At 42.5% G+C, this 23,920-nt stretch overlaps 1 protein-coding gene across 3 annotated transcripts in view; it reads right to left on the reverse strand.

The window, feature by feature from the left end:
- Nucleotides 1-23,920, reverse strand: part of SMC1A (structural maintenance of chromosomes 1A) — a 46,073-nt gene that overhangs the window by 20,786 nt on the left and 1,367 nt on the right. For all 3 annotated transcript variants that reach the window (XM_061136160.1, XM_061136159.1, XM_061136161.1), the window contains exons 2-19: nt 19,868-20,056; nt 19,644-19,756; nt 18,353-18,556; nt 18,021-18,259; nt 17,207-17,465; nt 16,984-17,124; nt 15,230-15,312; nt 14,868-15,075; nt 13,720-13,905; nt 13,447-13,626; nt 13,201-13,347; nt 12,964-13,101; nt 11,899-12,015; nt 11,694-11,800; nt 8,512-8,653; nt 6,024-6,169; nt 5,779-5,932; nt 4,529-4,639 (exon numbers count right to left, since the gene is read on the reverse strand). In XM_061136160.1, the coding sequence (XP_060992143.1) occupies nt 4,529-4,639; nt 5,779-5,932; nt 6,024-6,169; nt 8,512-8,653; nt 11,694-11,800; nt 11,899-12,015; nt 12,964-13,101; nt 13,201-13,347; nt 13,447-13,626; nt 13,720-13,905; nt 14,868-15,075; nt 15,230-15,312; nt 16,984-17,124; nt 17,207-17,465; nt 18,021-18,259; nt 18,353-18,556; nt 19,644-19,756; nt 19,868-20,056 (2,864 nt within the window). The remainder of the gene's footprint in view (nt 1-4,528; nt 4,640-5,778; nt 5,933-6,023; nt 6,170-8,511; nt 8,654-11,693; nt 11,801-11,898; nt 12,016-12,963; nt 13,102-13,200; nt 13,348-13,446; nt 13,627-13,719; nt 13,906-14,867; nt 15,076-15,229; nt 15,313-16,983; nt 17,125-17,206; nt 17,466-18,020; nt 18,260-18,352; nt 18,557-19,643; nt 19,757-19,867; nt 20,057-23,920) is intronic.

Raw genomic sequence — 23,920 nt, forward strand, 5'->3', positions numbered from 1 at the left:
ACTGGCCATAAGCCACACATCACTACTGAGCATGAAAAATGCAGCTAGTGTGACTGAGGAACTAAAATTTTTATTTTACTGAATGTTAGATAATTTAAATTTAAAAACTGATAATTCAGTTACTACGAAACTTCTATTTGGAACAACTTGGGTATGTGGTTCTTCATTTTCAATTGTAAATTTTAGGATATCTAAATACAGATCAAGTATTTTTGAAGAAAATTTAGCATCCAAATGGAGATATGCTAGAAGTGTAAAACAGATAATGAATTTTGAAAACTCAGTACAGAGAAATGGTCAAATATCTCATCAATAAATTTTATAATGTTTACCATTGAAATGTTAGTTCTTTTGGATATACTGGGTTAAACAAAATATAGTATTAAAATTACTTTCACTTTTTAAAAGTTACACATGTGAGTCTGTAGTTAACAGCACTGATCATCATCAACCCACTTACAGGAACTATAGGGTCTAGCAGAACTCATTTTTTTGCTTTGTTCTGGGGCAATATTTTAAAAACCACAGGACATAATCAACAGTATAGAATGTAGAAAATCCTTCAGGAGAAATAAACAAATTTCTTCAACAACAATAAACATTGTAGAGAAAAATAAAAATAGACAGGAGGAACTTTTGGATTAAATGAGACATCAACCAATCACTAAATCAATTATCTGTTTCTTTCATTTTATTTGACTCTCAATTCAAAGAAGCAAAGAGTGTGTGTGTGTGTATAACAATCTGGGAAATGTGAATACTGATCATAAGATTAATATTAAGGAATTATATAATAATATATAACTCCAATGTTAAGCTATTGGGTTTTTAGTATGATAATTCTAAATATTTTAAGGAATTTTCTCTTATAGAGATACATTCTGAAATATTTACAATACAAATGAAAAGACACAGTGTCCAGAATTTACTTTTAAATATCCTGGGGGTGGGGAGGGTGGAGAGGATGGCGTGTGTGGGGGTACACATGAAACAAGTTTGGCCATGAGTTGATAACTGCTGACACTGGTGATGGCCATGAGGCAGCACTGTACTATTTTACTTATGCATATGAAGTTTTCCGTAATAAAAATCTAAAAATAAGAATAGCAAAACTCAACGTGAAGTGGCTCCCAATGGCCAAGAATGGGATAATATGAGTATCAAAAAGAAAAATGACTCCAAGCAGACTGAAAAATACCAAAATATGTTTAAACACTAAGTTCATAAAAAATATAAATTAGAAACCTTACTGGTCACCTTTAAAGGTTATAAGGGCAACCAACTCTAAAAGCTGAGAAATAAAGGCAAAGAATTAAGTATTTATCCTACCTTCTCTGTACTAACTGTATTTCAAAGGAACTAAACAGTTGATGTGAGAAAGTTCTTTTTAGAAATCCAATTAATAAACATAGGAGGAATAAAAAAATCAGAAAATTACCATTTTGCAGCCCTTAATAGATATAGGCAATGATCATTTGTTAATGACTGCTAAAACCTGCTGTGAAAGGCTGATAGGGAACTTGATAAAATTCCCTTATAAAATTGATGGGGCTAACAACACCTTAACCTGGTGATCATGATTGTTTTTCCTTTTTTAACTTTACATTATGTAAAACTTGAAACATTCACAAAAATGCAGATAATGATAAAATGAACCCCCACGTGTCTATTATCAGCTTCAATAATTATCAACTCATGGCCAATACGCTGCCATCTACACCCAATTCCTTTCTATATTCAATTATTTTCAAGCAAATCTCAGACATTTCATCCATAAATAATTTCAGTATGTATTTATAAAATAGGGATTCTGAATCTCAGCACGAATATTTTGGGCCAGATGATTTGTTGTTGTGGGTAGTGTCCCTTGTGTACTGTAGGATGTTTAGCAGCATCCCTGGTGTCTATCCACTAGATACTGGCAGTAACCTCTGCCCTAGTTGTGACAAGTGGGTGTGAAAAGAGTATCTCCAGACATTACCAAATGTCCCCTCGGGGGGCAAAATCTACCCCTCCCATTGAGAACCACTGTTGTAAAACTAAGAATGTTTTTACCACAATACCATTACCACCTAGAAATATTAACAGCAATTCCTGAACATCCATAATAAACTATCTACAGTGTTCAAATCATCCTGATCATGCTACGTAAAAAAATTTTTTACAGGTTTTTCAAAGCAGGTTCCAAATAAGGTGCCCACATTACACTTGGTTGTATGTCTCTTAATTCTCACTTAATCTAGAAATTCCCCTGCCTCTCTTTTCGTTGCAATGGATTCAAGGGGGGGGTCTACAAATTTTAACTGGTTGATTTGTCTCATTAGTCTATAAAAGTTCTCCCTTTCTGTTTCTTTCTTCCCATTTATTTATGGAAGAGATCAGGCCTTTTGTCCTTTTGAGTTTTCCACAGTCTGGATTTAGCTAACTGTATCCCTGTGCTTTATTTAACATGTTCCTCTGGCATCAGTGTTTCATATAATTAATTGGTGGATATAAAAGCTTAATATTTCATAGGTAATGTCGTGTATTCATCAAATCTTATCACTACAGAGACAGAACTGATATTCAGTGTCTACTGATGTGATGCAAAAGGAAGTTTACAAGTACACAGCACCACCTATGATATATTCTTGCCAAAAATAAAAAATAAACCTATTTAAAAAATAAAAAAAATCCAATCAAACCATAGATTTACCAATCAGTTTATAGGGAACACAGGGATGGAAGAACATGTTAAATAACACCATGGGACATAATCAGTCAAATTCACAGTATAGAAAACTGTACAAGACCAATGACCCACTTGGTTTTTTTGGGCTCCAAAATCACTGCAGATGGTGATTGCAGCCATGAAATTAAAAGAAGCTTACTCCTTGGAAGGAAAGTTATGATCAAGCTAGACAGCACATTAAAAAGCAGAGACATTACTTTGCCAACAGAGGTCTGTCTAGTCAAGGCTATGGTTTTTCCAGTGGTCATGTATGGATGTGAGAGTTGGACTATAATGAAAGCTGAGCAACGAAGAATTGATGCTTTTGAACTATGGTGTTGGAGAAGACTCTTGAGAGTCCCTTGGACTGCAAGGAGATCCAACCAGTCCATCCTAAAGGAGATCAGTCCTGAATATTCATTGGAAGGACTGATGTTGAAGCTGAAATTCCAATACTTTGGCCACCTGATGCAAAGAACTGACTCATTTGAAAAGACCCTGATGCTGGGAAAGATTGAGGGCAGGAGGAGAAGGGGACGACAGAAGATGAGATGGTTGGATGGCATCACCGACTCAATGGACGTGGGTTTGGGTAGACTCTGGCAGTTGGTGATGGACAGGGAGGCCTGACGTGCTGCGGTTCATGGGGTCACAAAGAGTTGGACAAGACTGAGAGACTGAACTGAATTGAATGACCCACTTTCTATCATAAAGAGGAAGAAATAAATAAAAAGGATAAGAAAATGTTATAGACCATAAGAGACCAATTTTAACACATGGACCTCACTTGAATCCTGATTTAAAAACACAAACATTTAAAAAAAATATATTTATGGGACATTCATGGAAATCTAAACATTTATTGACTATTAAGGTGACATTGCAGAGTCAGTGCTAATTTTTTGGTATGATATTGTGACTACATTTTTAAAAAAAGAATCCTGCCAGAGATATATACTGAGGTAATTATGAATGATACCTAGAATTTGATTTTAAATGTGCCAATTAGGAGGGGGAAGGGTATAAAAAACAGGATTGACCATATACTGCTAATTATTGAAGCTGAATGATTGGTACCTGGGGTTCATTATATCATTCTCTCTACTTCGGTATCTGTTTGAAAGTTTCCATAATAAAAAGTTTTTTTTTTTAAATATCAAGTTCCCCTGGCTATAATGATAGCTTGGAAAGCATCAGAAACTATTCAGGGGGCTCCTGTAGTAGTCCATGTGAGAGGTGAAAGCAGCCTGCACTAGATTACAGTACAAACAGAGAAAAGTAGAATTCAGTAGACATTTGGAAGGTAGAATCAACAGGGCTTGCTAATTCATTAAATATGCAAAGTGAGAGAGAGAGAGTCAAGGACACTGAAGAGGCAGATTTGGGGAGGAAGGCTGGGGTTTGAGGTACCTGTGGGACCTAGCATAGAGATAGCAGCTGAAGTCCTGGGAGAGGAGATACGAAGGATGAGAACCCCACATAAGGAAAGGATGCCTGGGACAGAGCCCTGAGGAACCTCCAGAGTTTATCTGTTCACTGTACAGGAGCTTGTTTTCCATGTATCTAGACTGAGTTGTGTACACAGGTGGAAGGGGAAGACTGGTAACAGGCAGGGATGGGAGCAGCTGGGAGTGGGGGGTAGAAGATGTGCCTGTGTCTGTGTATGCATATGAGGGGAGAATCTAGATCACAACTCCACCCCCCTTGTCAGCTCACCCTTCTTTCCAGACATGGTCTGTCTTCACAGGGCCACCAGATGGGCTGACCCTCTCTCTGGACAGCTGGGAGGATGTCCCCACCCCCAAGGCTGAACCTCACCTTCAGATCCTCACACAGGTCGCCGTAGTCAATCTCGATGAGAGCCTCTCGAGCATAGATATTGGAAGTCCGTTGGGAGCCACTCACTGAATCCTCCCCTTGGGAGCTACCCTGCAACAGTGAGAGGGAGAGTCAAATGCAGCTGACTGGCCATAAGAGTACTCCTCTACAGTGGGCTGGAGAGGGGGGCTTCTTGGCAGCCTTTGAGAAGCACCTTGATAGAAAGCACTTGTGGTAGAAGGAAAAGCAGCTTTGATGGCAGAAAGACCTGAGTTCAAAATTGGGCTCTGCCACTGACTAATGGTGTGACCTTGGGCAAGACATGCTGTTGCTTAAATCCTCATTTAAACACACAAACCCTCATCTGTAACATGGGACCATGACTGCCTGGCAAGGCTGTGCTTAGGATTAGAAGTAGCTATATCATGTGCTACCATGATGCCTGGCACACTGCCAGTGTTCAGAAGATTTTGCTGAATTAAATGGAAATGTTATTTGGGAAGAAAGGAGAGAGAAAGACATGTGGGACTGAGATACATGTTCAGGTCAAAGACAAGATATCTGCAGACCTCCTCTCAGTTAACAGTCCTGTCCCCTTGCTATCAAGCCTCACTTCCAGTGGATAAAATGCCTTGGCTATTCTATTGGCTCGTGTCTTTCCCTTTCCCATAACTATGCCTCATCACCTCTGCATTGCTGCTGTCCCTTACCTAACCTTCTCCTGACCAACCTTTCTCACTGCTAAGTTACCATCCCTCAGGGCCCTCAACTTCCATCTTCTTTTGCTCTTGGGATGAGATGGTTAGATAGCATTACCAACTCAATAGACATGAATTTGAGCAAACTCTGGGAGATAGTGAAGGACAGTGAAGCCTGGCATGCTGCAGTCCATGGGGTCGCAAAGAGTCGGACATGACTGAATGACTGAACAACAACCAATATCCATAATCTGCTGAACTAGCTCAGGTCCCTGAGGTTAATGAATGATTTCCTCTTCTACTGGCTTACCTCCTTCTCCACCTACTGACAAACACCCTACCCCCAACAACTGCCCTCTCACATCAAGGCTATTACCCTTCACCTCACCTGTCTTCACAGCCTCACCCTGCTTCATCTCCTCTGCATCCCTCCTTTTCACCACCCTCACCCACCATCGTTCTCTCTCTCACCTGCCCTCCCTGGCCACCTTCATCCCCCATCCCTGGTTATGTTGTTCACAGCCCACACCCACCACCAGCCATGATACTCACCTCTTCCTGACTAATATCATCCATGGTGCCCTTAGACAGTGGCAACTTGATGTCCTGCATCTTGCAGGCCTGTAGCAAGTTGTGGCGGTCACTGCGCTTCTGTTCAAGCTTGGTCTCAATGGCTGTCACCTCCTTCTGTAAATGGGTCATTTCCCTAAGAAGATTCAGGGAGATAGGTGAGATCCAAATCCAGCAAGCTGCCCATACTATGTACTTCCGCCAAGCCCAGATCTGAACCCACTCACTTGTTGGCGCCCCCCAGTTTCTTACGAATCTCCTCCATCTCGTGGTTCTTGTCATTCACCTCTGACTTCTTGGCCAGGTGCTGGTTCTTCAGGTCTTGTAGCTGGGCCATGGTCTCATCTATGATCTTCATATGTCTTTGCTCCTCCTGAGCCCAGCAGGGGGAACAGGACAAGAAGTGAAGGCTTTCCCTCCATTCCCACTGGAATGGAATGGAATCTTCTCCCTCTGTGCCCACCCTTTCTACCAGGTAGTTTCTTGGAATCTATCTTCAATGAGCTCTGCTTTTACAAACCCCCATCACTCCTCTGGCTTCTTTTACCTTTTTCCAAATTATTTTGTTGATCTCCCCCCAACCCCAATATACAAACTGCCTGCTGTAGAAATGTTCAAAGTATAAAAAAGTATGAAATAGGAGGAAAAAAAGAAATTACTTGAAATCCCATCAGGCAGAGGTAACCAATTAACATTTAGCTTATCACCTCCCAATATTACTTATGGATAAGTCTATATAGTTCAGACTAAATTATAATTAAAAATCTGTATTCTGACTTAATGTTATTTAAGCATCTTTCTCACATCAACATTACTGTCACGAGCAACAACATCAATATTTTTAAAAAGCATAATACTGTATGTTTTCCATAAGTATACTTATAAGAGGACTTCCCTTGTGGCTCAGCTGGTAAAGAATCTGCCTGCATTGCAGAGACCTGGGTTCAATCCCTGGGTTGGGAAGGTTGCTGGAGATGGGAAAGGTTACCAATTCAGTATTCTGGCCTGGAGAATTCCATGGACTGTATAGTCCATGGGGTCACAAAGAGTCGGACATGACTGAGCGACTTTCACTTTCACACATATAAGAATGTAATTAATGCCTATAAAGTCTGGAAGAATATATTCTATATGGGATTGGCCCTAGGAAGAGGGGACTGGGATTAAGAGTGGTCAGTCAATGGGGATTATAATCTTAGTTATTATGTTCTGATTTTTTTTTTTAAGGAGAACGTTTTCATTTTGATCTGAAAGTCACAGAAAGGGATATATCTGCAATGCATAAGAAATAATACGCATACAGAGTGCAAATGCTAATACGGCAAATAATGATTGATGAATCTTGGTGATAGATGGGAGTTCTTAGTACTATTTTTGCAACTTTCTGCTAAATTTAAAATGATTTCAAAATAAAAAGTCAAAAAGAAATAAATGATTCTGGATCATCTACATGTCTACCTACTCCTGCCCCAGGATTTTACTACCTAATCTCTATTTGCATTGAAGATTGCAGTGACACCAAACAAGACTACTTCAATCATCAGGGTTTAATGGAGGGAAAAAAAAAAAACAACAAAAAACAAAACCATACAACCAACAACAAACAAAGGCAGACATAAAAGTCAAACGATATACTTAAGCCAAGTGAGAATCAAATCACCTCAGGTAGGGATATTGCAAGGAACAAAAGTTTCACAGCAGTTTAGGGAATTCCCTGGTGGTCCAATGGTTGACTCTACACTCCCAGGGCAGGGGGCCTGGGTTCGATTCCTGGCCAGGGAACTAGATCCCAAGTGCCACAACTAAAGATCCTGCATGCCCTAACTAAGACCTGGTGCAGCCAAAGAAATTTTTAAAAAATGTTCCATGGGAATTTAAAGAGAAGGGGTGTGGGTAAATGAGTCGTCAAATAACTGGTGGAACAGGCATGCTTGACTCAAAGAAACTGAGCCATGGCAGTCAGCACAGGCACACTGTGAAAAGGAACTCAGTATCAGCAAAACACCATCACCTGTTGCACTGAGTTAATGTGGTTAATTATAAAATTAATTTGGAAGTTTGTCCTGGCTTTTTGGTTAAGTGGTATGTTTGTACATATTTAACATTAAGGATATTTTAAGCCAACATAAATCTTTAAAAGAGGTCAGTATATTACTCAAATATGAAACTATTAAACTACACAAATACTTACATGAATTGAGCATAATTTGCTTCAATCCTAATTCCCAGGAGACAGGGGACAGTTTCCTATATGGAACTATAAATATTTGTCACTAATTATCAACCTGTGTGCACAAAGCTATGCCAGCACTTTGGATCTCCTCGGGTATTAGTTAGGAGAAATGTATTCTGAAGACTCTCAATGGATGCTGCCACATGGCCTAAGAATGCTGGTCTTGTGCAACATGCTAGTATCCTTTTTTTAAAAAAAGAAAATCTTGGGAGATGTGATAAGAAACAAATTACACTTAATTATTGTTTTAATTTGCATTCCTTTGAGTTCTACTAAGGCTCAATTATGGATATGTGTTTATGGGTTATTTGAATCTCTCCTTGAACTGTTGATGCCACTCATTTTTCTCTCTATTTAGGTCTCTATTTCTCTCTATTTAGGTCTCTAAATATTTTCTTATTTAGAGGGCTTTATAAATTATGGATATTATCTCTTCTAATTTTTTCTCCTAGTTTTTAGTTTTTCATGTTCTCCTTTCTTACCTTCTTGAGCTTTTCTATCTCATTTTCATCTTTTTTCACTGTCTGCTCCCACATGTGTACTTTATCCTGGTCCTCCTTCAGTTGGTTCTTTTCAAAATCCAACTGGATACCCAAACGAGTCTTCTGATTCTCAAACTCCAAACTGTGGGGAGAAAGGAGAACTAAGCCTAGGGCACAGGGACTCAGTTACTGCTGAATATAAGTCACCACTGAGCTCATCCACACAGATCCATATAAAACCGTCCCCTCAAGTTACAGAACTAAGTTCCCTGGCCTAGCTTTGTAGGTATGGCACAAGGCAGAAGAGATTGGGCCAAACTCCATTAATCTTCTTTTAAACACTGGAGCCCTTCCCCAACAAGTTCCTAGAAGCAGATATAAAAAGGTCCACTTGAATCCACTAGCTATGTTAATTCTTATTTATTAAGCTTCTGTGTAGTTTATATACATTATCTCTAATCCTCTAACGAATAGCTCTACAAGCTCTACAAGGCATTATTATCCTCATTTTACAAAAAAAAAGAAACTTGCGCCAAGAGGTAAAAGACTTTGCCCAAGGCCATACAGCTAGCAAATGTGAAATCAGATCCCAGTCTAAACACCAAAACCTGGGATTCTTCTCCTGTGGCATCCTTACAGTATAATGTGGTAGGATAAGAGGACTGGTATCCCAACTCTGCCATTTACTGGTAGTGAATCTCAGACAAGTTAATTATATCTCTTTACCTGTTTTCTCAACTGAAAAATGGAAATAACAATAGTACTTACCTCAGTCATTGGGAATTAATATGTATAAAGTCTTTAGAACCTCGTCTGGTACACAGTAAGTACTCAATAAATTTTAGTTATCATCACCATCTCCAGGTTGACTGACTGTATTCAGTTCATGGGCTTTGACTCTTTCCAACTCCCCAAACCCCTGCACATACCTCTGCCCCAAGATTCCAGAACTTCTATGGGGGCAGAGATTGGATAGTTAAAAAGAAAAATGGAAAAAACAGATCCCTGGTAGTTTCCTCCTCACTAACTCTTTAGAAATTAAAAAAGTATGCAACTAGCATACACAGATATTAGCAGGACAGGCAGGGCTAACTTCCAACCGCCCCTCCACCCAATATGGTGTGACAGATGTTGCCAGATGTCATGCTAGCAGCTTAAACCTATTAGTCACTATAATCCAAATAGAATGTAATTAACTCTATAATTTTGAGCTATGCAATTTTAAGTTAAATCTCTTAAGAATGACTCATAAAGCCTTCTGTGATCTGGCCCCTGCTGACCTTCCCAACACCCCCACCTTCCTCCTGACCCCATTTTTCTGCTCCAGACATTTAATACTTAGTTTACAGAACAAGGCATGCTCTCTCACACCTCTGAGCATGCTGTTCTCACTGCTTGGAACTCCCTTCTGTGTATTGCCTGGCTGGCTAAATCACTCTACAGGTCTCCAGTTCATCACTCCTTGTTCTGTAAAACCTTTCCTGAGGATTGCAAACAGGTTCTTTGTTTCTATTATATTTTGTTGGGTTCCTCCCTTTTGGGTGCAGATGAGTCAATCATACCCCAGAGTTCATATAACTTTTATGATCACTGTCTGTACAAGACCTTTTTCTTGTCTCCTTGGGTTCAATCAGATTTCTACTCCTATTATGTTCCCTACAAACACATACACCGAATGTATTTACAAATACAAAATACATGTATTTACAAATACAAATGTATTTACAAATACAAAGCAAATACACCGAAGTGATGTATATCATATACAGATAGGTAGACATATACATATTGTATATAACCTTAAAATGCATACTTGTAATATGTCGCTTTTAAATTTACACAAAAGTACAGTGTCATAAATTTATCCTTGTTACTGCCTGTAAATCTAGTTCCTGTCTGAACAGAGTATTCCATAGTCTGTACAGTCATCACATTTAACTTGTATTTCCCTGCAGTGACAGCTGTCCACATTGCTATGAACGTCACACTATCACAAAGTATGCCAAGATGAACAACTCTGAATCTGTCTCTTTGAGACCCGGTGGCCAAAACTCTCTCTGGGATACAGACCCAAGGAGTGGTTTTGCTAAGTCAAAGGGCTCATGTAGACTTATTTTCACCAAATGCTGCTAGGTTGTTTTAATTTGCATTTATTTGATTAGGAATGAGACTGAACATCAACTCACGATTATTAGCCATTCAAGCTTCTTTTTCCATGAAATGCTATATATGACTACATCCTGTCCATTCTTCTACTGGGTCTCTAGGTTTGTTTTTTTTCTTCTTGTTGATCTACAGTTCCTTGAACATTTTCCTCTGTACTTTCTATCTACCTAAAGTACAGCATCATTCTGAAATTGCTAATCTACTTGTTTGTCTCCTCCACTACCCCAAAACTCCATCAGGACAGGGACAGTCTCTGATTCAATTCTATATCCCTTGAGCCTGGCTTGGGGGCAGGAGACCAATGAACTGTTACAATATGGGTGATGGGCTGACTAAGCCCAGGATTCAAGGGGTGACCTCCTTCAGAGAGACTGTCATGTTCATCTATCTTACCCTCATCTTCCCACTGTTTCCAATACCTAGCACAGGACAACTTGGCACAAGGTTGGTTGAACAAATGAATAATTAAACTGGGAAAGAAGAGAAACTTGCTTTGTTCTTACTATTCTTCCAACCTAGAACTCTGGCCCTCCTCTCACTCATCACCTATTAGGATAATGACAATAATAAAAGTATCTATTGGGAGTTCCCTGGGTGGTTCTAGCGGTTAGGCTTTCACTGCTGTGGCCTATTATCTGCTGCTCTTAGTAGGTGCTAAGTATCACGCTAAATATAAGGATTAAGCCCAACCTCTGAGCCACCTGACAATCTATGAGATAGGTATCATTATTATCCCATCTGACACATAAGGAAACTGGGGCTTAGAGAGGTAAAGGAACCTTGGAGCTAGGATTTTAATCCAGGTAAACCATGTTTAAAGCTGGCACTCTTAATCCCTATACTGTGACACATGCTTCCCTGATGTCCCTGTTCTTTAAAGGTGACTACAATAAATGTCCATCATTCTAAAAGCTGCTCCTTACCTTATACCTTATGATGGCATTTGACTCCCCAGATGTCAGGCTAGGGGCTCAAGGATACCTCAATCTCCCCCTTCTACCCAGACTTCCACCTACCGCTTCTTGGCGATTTCATTCTGCCGCTTCACCTTCTCTTCCTCAAACTCCCGGATATTGCGCACACCAATCTCCCGACAAAACTCTTCAAATACCTCATCCTCTACCTAAGGAGAGAAGCAAGGGAGAGAAAAGGCCCTTTGGGTCAGAGTACTGCTTCCAATCCTAGTCCTGCCTGTGCTGGGCAGGTCCATCCTCTACCAACCTGGTTCATCTTCTCCTTTAAGTCTTTCATTTCCCTCTCTCGGCTCTGGATGATCCTCTTGATATCATTGATTCGAGGCCCAAAGTTGGCAAGCTCACTCTCCAGCTTGGACTTTTCCTGTAAGAAACGGAGTTGAGAGGACAAAAGAGACCAGGATCCTTAGAGAAAAAAAAGAGCCACCCTGTGTGTACCAGTCCCATGGACAAAAAGGGCTAACTCTCCACACACAGAACCTAAGTTAGCACTGCTCCACTCAAGGCTGCATCATCTCTCACTTGAACCATCATATGGCTTCCTTCCCTGGCCTCCAGTCTGCTAGCTTCAATCCAAAAGACTGGGCACACAATAAACATCGTTATTTACAGGTCTACACTTCCCTCATCTATAACCCTTGGGGCCAGGTGTGTCCTGGAATTTAGACTTTTTGATTTTAGAAAAATGACATATATACTACATATTACATAACACCTCCAGAGTGGTCTGGAGAAGCACCTATAATCAAACACATTAATATAGGTAGAAAAGTACCTCCACTCACAGGGACTGAAATATCTGTAGCTCACTTTCAAAACTCAGAAGAAACTCAAATATTTGTTGAATGAATTAGGTTAATAGCACCTAACATTTACTGAACATTCACTTGGTACAAGAAATCAGTCTAAATATTTCACATGTATTAACTCATTCAATCTGTGCAAGGACCCTATAATTCTACAGATTATTTACAGATTAAGATGAAAAAATGGACACTGAGGTTTGTTTTTGTTTGGTATTTGTTTCATTCTGTTTTTTGAGTATCTGTAATACATGCATTTGAAAAAGACGTTTCTGGAATATATTTTTCAAACAACTCTTACAAACCAATATAAAAATGAGCAAAAGATTTGAACATTGAGAGGTTTAGTAACTTGCCTAATATCATACAGCCAAGTCCTAAACCCCTGACTGTCTAACTCTAGACTGGGAGGAGAGACGGAAGAGGGACAACTTCCCCACCCCTAGAAAAGCCTAGACCAGGAATATGAGGATGGCCATTGGTGAACAGGGCTGAAGGTCAGGCCCCACCTGCAGATTAAGGGCCAGATGCCGTGTCTTGGTCTGTTCTAGGTCACTCTGTGAGTACTTGAGCCGCATCTGCAGTCCATGGGCCTGAGACTGCACCTGACGTAATTCTGCCTCTTTTCGCTTTGCCTTCATCTGCTCCTGAAGTGGACAAGAGGGAAAGGCTAAGTGGTAAGAAGGTGGCCGGCTGGCCTGGGCTTAGGACCCCCATTCCTAGGGACAGCCCTCCCTGTGGTTTACCTTCAGCTCTTCTGTCAACCGCTCCTTCTTCTCTTTCAACTTGTCTACTGCTTTCTCATCCCAGCGTCGGGCCTTGGCCTTCAGGTCACTGGCCCCGCCAGAGATCACCCCTGACTTCTGGAACAGGGTCCCATCCAGTGCCACTGTCTAAATACAGCAGGGAAAAGAGAGGAGGGGGGAGAAGCTGAACAAAGGAATCGTCAATACTAAGCCTATCCAGTCACAATGTGGCAAAGGAATCCATACCTTGTGGCGCTGGTGGCCTCCAAAGGCTATGCGGCGGGCATCCTCCACATTGTCACAGACAAGGGCATTGCCACAAGCATACTGCAGGGCCTTTTTGATGTGAGGTGGCTCATAGCGAATCACATCAATCACCAGCTTTGCCCCCTTCAGCTCCCGGAGTTTCTCATCTGTAGGTTTTACCTGTGAGAAAAAGCTTAGTTAAGTGGCTGAACATGGAGGGCTAGGAGGAGCAGCCCTCTCACAATGCCTTGGCCCCATCACCACCAGCCTCACCTCCAGGTAATCAAGAGGCAAGAAAGTCTCAGGCTCCCCACGCTGCTCCTTTATATACTGAATGCAGTCCCGGCCTGTCTTCTCTGAGTCCACAATAATGGCATCCATGTTCTTGCCCAAAACCTTGGTTACTGCAATCTGATACTTCTTTTGTGTGGGCTGGCAGAGGTCAATGAGGCGGCCGTACTAAGGAAAGTCAGAAGAGTGAAGCATGAAGTTTTTGAGAGCTGGCTCAGGAACCCTAATTCCCAGTTTAGAAGAGGGATGGCAGGTCAGAATCTCTATCAGGAGTACAGCCCCCAAACTATGGAAAAAAGGCCTATTCTGGCCCCAAAGCAACAACAACTTCAGGCAGTCATGTCTGAATCCAGAATCATCTTTCTAAACCTCACTTTTACCATGTCACAGACCACTGCCACCACAGGCATTATGCAACTTAATTGGGTTCCACAAATAAAGAGCACAATAAATGCAATGCGCTTGAATCATCCCACATTACATTTATTATGCACTTTATCTCTATTATTATTACATCAGCTCCACCTCAGATCATCAGGCATTAGATACTGGAGGCTGGGGACCCTTGATCTACGGAAATGATCAAGAAATATTTGTAGAACCCAATTAAGTTGAACCCAGGGATGGAATTACAGCAATAGAGGGATAATATTCAGGGAATCTGGGAACTCAGGATTTCGTTCAAGAGGCCAAGAGATCTGATAAAACCTAGTAAATAAGCCAACTGTTGTATGTCTAAGGAGCTCACACTGAAGCCTGCACAGAGCTATTGATACATCCTGGGAACTAATTCCTGCCCTGCAGCCCCTTCCCTTTCCCAAAGGCCTCTTCACTTTCTCCACCTCCCATAAAGGAGTGGACACAAGCAAGACAAAACTTTCAGAAAGATACAACTGGTGTGACGAAAAGAACACAAGGTTAAGAGTCAGAACAAGTTGGGTTTGAATTGCAGTTCTTATACATGTAAGCTATGCTGTTTTGAGCAAGTCATTTAACCTCTCTGACCCTCAGTTCTCCCCAGCTATAAAAATGGGATTAGCAATCCTGTCCTCATGGGGCTGCTGGGAAAATTATCTGACAGTGAGTATGAAAGAAAGTGGTTAGGAAATGAGTTCCCTTTCCACTCTTACCACAGAACCAGGGTATAGGCGCTTGATGCTTTCCATAATTTCTGCCTTTCGCTGTTGGCGGCTGCTCTCCTGGCGGTCGATGCGGGCATCCCCCAGCTGCTCCATTACCTGGTTCAGCTCCTTATTAATCTCATCAATACGTCTCTTGGCCATCTCCACCTCTTCTGTCAGCTCCCCCTCTAGTTTCTTCTGTTCCTCTAGAGACTGCCTACAAAGTAAGGAAATACCAGGGTTATCCTGGCTGGCCAGAAAATATTCCTGGCCAAGAGGGACTATGAGGGTCCTTCCTGGGGAGGAGCAGGACAGGTAAGCTTCACAAGAACAGGCCTGGAGGTAAGAGGGAATGTTACAAAGCCACATACTTGCTGGTTGTGATGTATTCCTCTAGTTTCTCAATCCGTTTCTGATTCTCTTCAATCTCCCGCAGCTTTTGCTTGATCTTGGCCTGGGAGTGAAACAAAGACACTACATCACCATAGGCTGAGCAAGTTAAGGCCAAGACCATGGAGCCCTGGCTCATCCCCCATATGCCTACTCATCTTAAGAGCCTAACAATCACAGACAATCTGTCACTAGTATAAGAGGCCTATTAAAAATCAGATATACAGTGTTCAGTGTGCCTCTGCTAACTGATGGGGCCAGCATGGGCCCTATGAGACCCTCTCACAGGTGTTCTACCCAGCCTGGAACATCTTCCTCACCAATCAGGGAGGCTCAAACCAAGACAAAGTAAAGCTTTCTGGGCCTTCTGCACTTCTGCTTTCTCATCTATAAAATGCAGGTAACCTCCACTTCATAGAATACACATTAAGTGCTTAACATGTATTAGCCACTAATTCTATGTGTGTGTGCACTCGATTGCTCAGTCATGTCCTACTCTTTGCGGCCCCATGGACTCTAGCGTGCCAGGCTCCTCTGTCCATGGAATTTTCCAGGCAAGAATACTGGAGTGCGTTGCCATTTCCTACTCCAGAGGATCTTTCTGACCCAGGGATTGAACCCTTATATTCTGAATTGGCAGGTGGATTCTTTACTACTAGCACTACCTGGGAAGCCCTTAGCTATTAAATACTAATAAAATAGCTATTAATGCCTAATACCTTCTTTTAAACATTTAAAACTGCTTAGCACAATGTTTGGAACACTGTAGGCTCTTGGAATATAACTTTCCATCATTCCTATTATTTTCCTATTATTATTATTAGGAAGACAGTAAGTGAAGTATACTTGAAAGTGTGGGCTTCCAGGACTTACCTCGTGGTCCAGTGGCTAGGACTCTATCCTTCTACTGCAGGGGGCGCAGATTCAACCCCTGGTCAGAGAACTAAGATTCCACATGCCACAAGGTGCAGCCAAAAAAAAACAAAAAAGTGTGGGCTACACTGCCCAGGTTCATATCCGAGTTCTGCCAGTTAATAACCTTAGGCAGGGACCTCCCTGGTAGTCCCGTGGTTAAGAATTCACCTGCCAATGCAGGGGAGAGAGGTTCAATCCCTGGTCCAGAAGATCCCACATGCTGCAGAGCAACTAAGCCCATGTTCCACAACTACTGAGCCAGCATTCTGGAGCCCAAGAGCCACAACTATTGAAGCCCATGGGCCCTAGAGCCCATGTGCCGCAAAAAGAGAAGCCATTGCAATGAGAAGCCTGAGCACTGCAACTAGAGAAAGCCTGCAAGCAGCAGCTAAGAACCAGGACAGCCAAAAACAAAACAGACAAATAAATAAATCTTTTAAATGATGACGGCAAAAAAAAAAAAAAAAGATGACGGCATATATGTAAAAAACAGTGCCTAGCACACAGTAAGAGCTTGCCTTTTGTTGTTTAGTCGCTGTGTCCAACTCTTTTGAGATCCCATGGACTGTAGCCCGCCAGGCTCCTCTGTCCATGGAATTTCCCAGGCAAGAATACTAGAATGGGTTGCCATTTCCTTCTCCAGGGGAATGCTCCTGACCCAGGGACCAAACCTGTATCTCCTGCATTGGCAGGCAGATTCTTTACCACTGAGCCACCAGGGAAGCCCCATGCTAGATGTTAACTAAGGTCATTACTGTCAAGACTATCGTTACTTCCATTTCTCTGGACCATCACCCCTAATCTTGTAAGGCATGCCCACCTCTGTCTCTACTTTCTTCCGTTCTTCCAGATCCAGCCGGTCCTGGTCGGCCTTCTGGTCTCGATTGAACTTCTCCAGCTCCTGGGCCAGGGTAGCTGCTCTCTTGCTGGCTTCTTCTTTCAACCGGTGATATTTCTTCACCTGTGTCAGGGACAGGGATGACCAAATCAGTCCTATCAGCCTAGCAATCTATTTGCCCATCCCTCCACCCCTCAGAGCTTACCTGATTCTCCTCCAAGGTCAAATCTCTGCCCTGACTCTGACTTTCCTCTTCCATCCGTTCCTCAAACTCCTGCCGAGCTTTCTCCACTGACAGCATCTCCTTTTCCAGCTCATCCATGTCACCTTTACGCTTCTTATAATGCTTCTGAGCATTCTGTAGTGACTTTTTGGCTGCTTCCAGCTTCTTGATTTTGTGGGAAGTATTTTCCTTGGCCTTGATGTACTGAGGCCGCTTCTGGTTCAGCTCTGAGTCCTTCTCCCTTTCACCAGAGGGGAGGGGGAACCAATTAGCTCAGTGGGAGAAGGGAGGGTTCCAAGGCTTTTCAATCCAAAGGGGGATTAGGCACTTCCCTTCCAAGCCTCAAGGAAGTGCCTAAATGAACAGAGCCGATGCCCCACAGATCCTGTGATGGCTTCAGCCTGGCATTCCAGCCACTCTAGAAGGTAAAGCTACCACCCCTGCCTCAACCCTAGCCAGGCCAGACCTCTTAGTAACAACTCCCAAGAGTACCCTATGTTCACGTAACTGTTCCCCATCTGGTCTAACCTTTCCAAATTTCTGTTCTTTGACCTTCAAGCTCCAATTTTCCTCTTCTAGGAAGGGACTATCAGTCACGAGTGGCTTCCCATCACTTCTTGGCAAAGCCACCACCCTTTTCAAGTTCTCCTCTTCTGAGTACCTATCTACATGGAATCTAAGTACTTAAATACTCTATTTGTCTAACATGCAAGTCAAGAAATATGCCTGATTCTAGCCAAAGCCAAGTCAAGGGAAGATGCTTTCCACAAGTCGCAGGCTCAGTCCTACCACTTACTTGATCTCCTTCTCAATCTGCTGTTGTTCCCGCATCATTTTGCCCAGCTCCTTCTTCTTCTCCTTCAGCTCATCCTCTACCTTGTCCATCCGCTTCTTGTCCTTCTCTATCTCCTTGTTCTTAGAGGCCAGTTCTTTGTTGAGCTTCTCAATTTCCACTTCATTATGATAAAGTTTGAAAAGCTGCAACTGTACCTGAGCTCGCACCACCTCATCCTTCAGGCGCTGGTAGCGGTCAGCCTGTGCAAATAGGGGTGTGGAGGCAGGGGTGCATCAGTGAGGCACTGGCTTCATCCTGGCCTCTCAGATCCCAGAGGCAACCTGGCCACCTACCTCTTCTTTTTCTTGTTTGGCCTCCTTGCGTTCAGCTGCAATGTTTTTTTTGCGATGGTAATTAAACTGTGTGTCCTCTTCAGCTTTTACCATTTCCTTTTTTCGCTTGTCATATTCCTGGGCCAGCTCCCCAGAGCGACTGATCTCTTCAAAAAGAGCTGTCCTCTCTTTGGGGTTCTTCATGGCAATGGATTCCACAGCACCCTAGTAAAGGTCAAAACACTCTCCCCACTTAGACCCTACTCAGTTCAGTTCCCCTACCCACTCCATCATTCAGAAAATGTTCACTGATCCCTTCCCCACACTGGGTGCCACATTTCACCACTGAGCTTTGAGGACATCCCCTGTCTTTTAAGGTACATGGGGAACAGAAGAAATAGAAGCAGAGACAACACCATGTATTATGCGCAGTGACAGCAGGAGCACATAAAAAGAACTAAATGAAGCTTGAGGGTAGATGACTGGTAGGAGTATCTATGTGGGAAGGTTTCCCAAAGGTGACAACTGTGTCTGGAAGATGGGGAAAAAACTAAACAAAAAAGTGAGAGAGACGAGGTTATTCCGCATAGAGGAAACTAGCATTGCAACGTCTGCAGGCCAAAGAAAGCAGGCAAATTTGGGGAACTGTAAAAAGTTTAATTAGGCTGGAGTGCAGGGCTAGAAGAATATTGGCAGATGAGGGTAGTGAGGTGAGCAAGAGCCAAAGCAGGGCTGTTTCATGAATGACAGGAGTTGGATTTCATGCTAATGCAACAGTTCTCAAATTTTAGTGTGCATCATAATAACCTGGAGCTCTTGGAAAAACACAAACTGCTGGGCCTCACCCCAGTCTCTGCCCCTATCGGTCTGGGGTAGGGCCTGAAAATGTGCAATTCTAACATGTCCCCAGTTGATGCCAATCTGGAGACTGCAATTTGAGAACTGCCATCAGACGGCAATGAGAAATCACTGAAATGTTTTAAGAGGAAGGAATATTTGTGCTCTCATAAGATGAATCTTAGGGGATGAACAGGAGGGGGTCAGACTGGAGTCAGGAAGCCCAGTGAGGAAGCTGCTACATTAGTTCAGAGAGAGGTGATGAAGCCAGAGATGGAGCAAGTCCAGTGGGGATAGGAAAAAAAGTAGATAGCCAACAACTGTTAAAAGTGCCCACATGAAAAGAAGCCACCACAATGAGAAGCCTGCACACCAGACAGGCACACACACATAGCAGGTCCCGCTTGCCCAACAAGAGAAAAGCCCAAACAGCAACAATCATCCAACAGTCAAACAAAAAGAAAGAAAAGCCCACCTGGAAGACGAGGAAGTTACGAGCTTTGATAAGAATGCCCAACTTCTCTAATTCCTCACTGTACTCATGTAGCTGGACCACTTTGTTGTTGATCTTGTACTCAGAGGAACCTCCTACAAGACAATGCATGAGTTAGCCAAGGGTCAGGCCTCCCTCCTACCCCAACAAACTAGTCTAGCCACCCCTGTGGACCCAAGGAGAACCTTCTGGCCACCCTCACCCACCTACAATGACACGGGCAAATGTGCGGTCCTCAGCACCCTCTTCAGAATAGACCATGCTGACAAAGGCTCGGTTGGCTGCTGGTTTGCCCACAGGAGCTCCATGGATCAGGTCCCTTAGGGTCTTTACCCGCAGGTTGCTGGTTTTCTCACCCAACACAAAGCTGATGGCATCCATGAGATTTGACTTACCTAAAGGAGGACACGACAAAGTAGAGGAGGGGAAATAAGGGGAGGGGAAAAGGAATAAAAGAAACACTGAGAACAGAAATGTCCTCTAAAATGTCAGGAGGACAAAATACTGTTTTGCCCCTGTAAAGACTGGGCCTGACCAAAGCCCTGGCTCAAAGGCTTAGAAAAATAGCTCCTTTGAAGCTACTACTTACAATAGCCAAAAACTAGAGCCCCATTTAAGGAAATAATATATTCACAAAATAGATCATTCTACAATTTTTTTTTTGCCTTACTGCAAGGCATGTAGGATCTTAGTTCCCCAACCAGGAATTGAACCCACATTCCCTGCATTGGAAGTGCAGGGTCCTAACCACTGGACTGCCAGGGAAGTCCTTTACAACCTTTGATGACATGGGAAGATGCCCACAAACAGGAGAAACAAGCATGATAAAAAACTCAACATAGTTTGATCTCAACCAAGTTTAAAAACAAACAAACAAACAAAAAACACAGGGGATGAGGGAAGGAGGAAAATGCAGAGCTGTTGTTTGACAAGTATAATCCTTTGCAAGATGAAAAAGTTCAGAAGACTGGTTGCACAAAAACGTGAATATATTTAACACTAGTGAATTGTACACTCAGAAACGGTGAAGATGAAATTTTACGTTATGTGTATTTTAACATTTTTAAAAAGGCATGTCTTTATAGTGATACAGGAAGTACACAGCATCACTATGAAGTGTGTTTCCAAAAATATTCAACCTCAATCTAAACAGACCTTTAGACCTACGCCCCCCAGTTTATAAGATATACAGCATCTAGGGAAACATGGTACATGACAGCATGAGGAAACCTTAAGGCAAACACAGAATGTGGAATGTTCTACAAGACAACTCTTTTTAAAAAGTCAGTGTCTTCTGGGGAGGACCATTCCAGAATATAAGGGATTACTGAGCTTCCCTGGTGGCAGAGTCGGTAAAGAATCTACCTGCAATGCAGGAGACCCGGGTTTGATCCCTGGGTTGGGAAGATCCCCTGGAAAAGGGAATGGCAATCCACTCCAGTATTCTTGCCTGAAAAGTCTATGGACAGAGGAGCCTGGCGGACTACAGTCCATGGGGTCACAAAGAGTCAGACAGGACTGAGCAACTAACATTTAGCTGACTTTCCTTTCCCTCACCTGGAAAATCTTAAAAACATGACTCAATGGGTAAGCACATAGTTCTCTGTGGGAGTGGCAGCAGCACAGGTGTATCAGGCACAGGTTGTGATCCTGGCTCTGAGAATTAAGTGTGCAGGTGATCACAACCTGTTGTGCCTCAGTATTCTCATCTATAAAACAAAGATGACGGTACCTCCCTCCTAGGGTCACTGTGAGAATTTAAATGTAAAATGTCCCAAAAAGTAAAGTACTGATACTTGTCACATAGTGGGGGCTCAATAAATGGCAATCCTATCCTATCCAAACCAGGTCTGGACTCTTAGCTTGGTTTCCCTCATCACAGCAGGACTAGCACAACATGTAGATGAGGAGTCAGTCTTTTAGGCAACCCATTTCCAACCTTTGGGCTTCTCCCATGCTCTCCAAGGATGACAAGAACATCACAATCAAAGGCCTCCCTACCTGCAACCACTCAATATTGTAAACATTTCTATAACATGCATTATGATCTGAACAATGATAAAATGTTTCAAGGAATGTTCTTGGGGAACTCCACAGGCCAATGATGAAAATACCAAAATATATACCATGAATTCAAGAGAGAATAAAAGTTAACATGTACCAGGTGTCTAGAGCAGAAATTCACTGAAGGGAATCAAGGCAAGTCTTATGAGTTGCACACTAAAGAACAGGTAAGGGAGGGCCAGTCAGACCAAGGGTTTTTTTTTGAATACTTGCGCATACAAATTTACCCATGTTGAGGGGACTGAATGCCAAGAGGTGCATCCTGGCTCTTTCCACAGGGGCCACCACACTAAAACCCTAAGAAACTGCAACGGAACCCCAAGCATTAGCCATCTAAGAAGATGGGGGGACGTGGAGTGGTTTTGCCTCTCCCCCCAGGGGACACCTGGTAATGTCTAGAGACATTTTTGATTGTCACACCTGAGTCACGGGGCGGGGGGGTGTGCTACTGTCACCTAGTGGGTAAAAGCTAAGGAAGCCACTAGATACCCTACAATGCACAGGATGGACTCCAGAGCAAAGAATTATCTCACTGGAAATGTCAATAGTGCTGCTATAGAGAAACCCTGCTTAATTGAGAGCGAAATCTAGGCAAGTCTCCAGGGAAGGTCATCAGTTAGAGCTACTTCAGCAAGGGCAGTCCCTCAGGCTAGGAAGTGATTTAGCTAGAAACACCTCTGAGGTGAAGGAACACAGCAGGATTCCAAATAGATAGCTAATTCGGGCAGACAGGAGGAATCCTTGGTGTATGATTTAGAGACAGGGAATTTAGATATGAAATAGAGATTTTACCTGACTACCCTTTCTTCCTTTTTCCTTTTCCCCCCAGTTTTAACAAGATATAACAGTTGAGCTATTTCAAATCCTAAAAGATGATGCTGTTAAAGTGCTGCACTCAATATGCCAGCAAATTTGGAAAACTCAGCAGGGGCCACAGGACTGGAAAAGGTCAGCTTTCATTCCAATCCCAAAGAAAGGCAATGCCAAAGAATGTTCAAACTACAACAATTGCACTCATTTCACATGCTACCAAAGTAATGCTCAAAATTCTCCAAGCTAGGCTTCAACAGTACATGAAATGAGAACTTCCAGATGTTCAAGCTGGATTTAGAAAAGGCAAAAAGAACCAGAGATCAAATTGCCAACATCTGTTGGATCATAGAAAAAGCAAGAGACTGCCAGAAAAATACCTACTTCTGCCTCACTGACTATGCCAAAGCCTTTGACTGTGTGAATCACAACAAACTGGAAAATTCTTCAAGAGACAGGAATACCAGACCACCTTAACTGCCTCCTGAGAAATCTGTAAGCAGGTCAAGAAGCAACAGAACCGGAAATGGAACAACAGACTGGTTCCAAATTGGGAAAGGAGTATGTCAAGACTGTGTAGTGTCACCATGCTTATTTAACTTATATGCAGAGTACATCATGCAAAACACCGGGCTAGATGAAGCACAAGCTAGAATCAAGACTGCTAGGAGACATATCAATAACCTTAGATACACAGATGACACCACCTTCATGGAAGAAAACAAAGAACTAAAGAGCCTCTTGAAAGTGAAAGAGAAAAGTGAAAAAGTTGGCTTAAAACTCAACATTCAGAAAACGAAGATCATGGCATCCGGTCCCATCACTTCACGGTAAATAGATGGGGAAACAATGGAAACAGTGACAGACTTTATTTTCTTGGGCTCCAAAATCACTGCAGATGGTGACTGCAGCATGAAATTAAAACACGCTTGCTCCCTGGAAGTAAAGCTATGAGCAACCTAGACAGCATATTAAAAAGTAGAGACATTATTTGCCTACGTGTAGTCAAAGCTATGTTTTCCATTAGTAGTGTACGGATGTGAGAATTGGACCATAAAGAAAGCTGAGCACTGAAGAATTGACGCTTTTGAACTGTGGTGTTGGAGAAGACTCCTGAGAGTCCCTTGGACTGCAAGGAGATCAAACCAGTCAATCCTAAAGGAGATCAGTCCTGAATATTCATTGGAAGAACTGATGCTGATGCTGAAACTCCAATACTTTGGCCATCTGATGCGAAGAACGGACTCACTGGAAAAGACCCTGATGCTGGGAAAGATTGAAGGCAGGAAAAGAGGACGACAGAGGATAAGATGGTTGGATGGCATCACCGACTAGATGGACGTGAGTTTGAGCAAGTTCAGGGAGTCGGTGATGGACAGGTAAGC

The sequence above is a fragment of the Dama dama genome, chromosome X (assembly GCF_033118175.1).
Source record: "Dama dama isolate Ldn47 chromosome X, ASM3311817v1, whole genome shotgun sequence".
NCBI classification, from domain to species: Eukaryota; Metazoa; Chordata; class Mammalia; order Artiodactyla; family Cervidae; genus Dama; species Dama dama.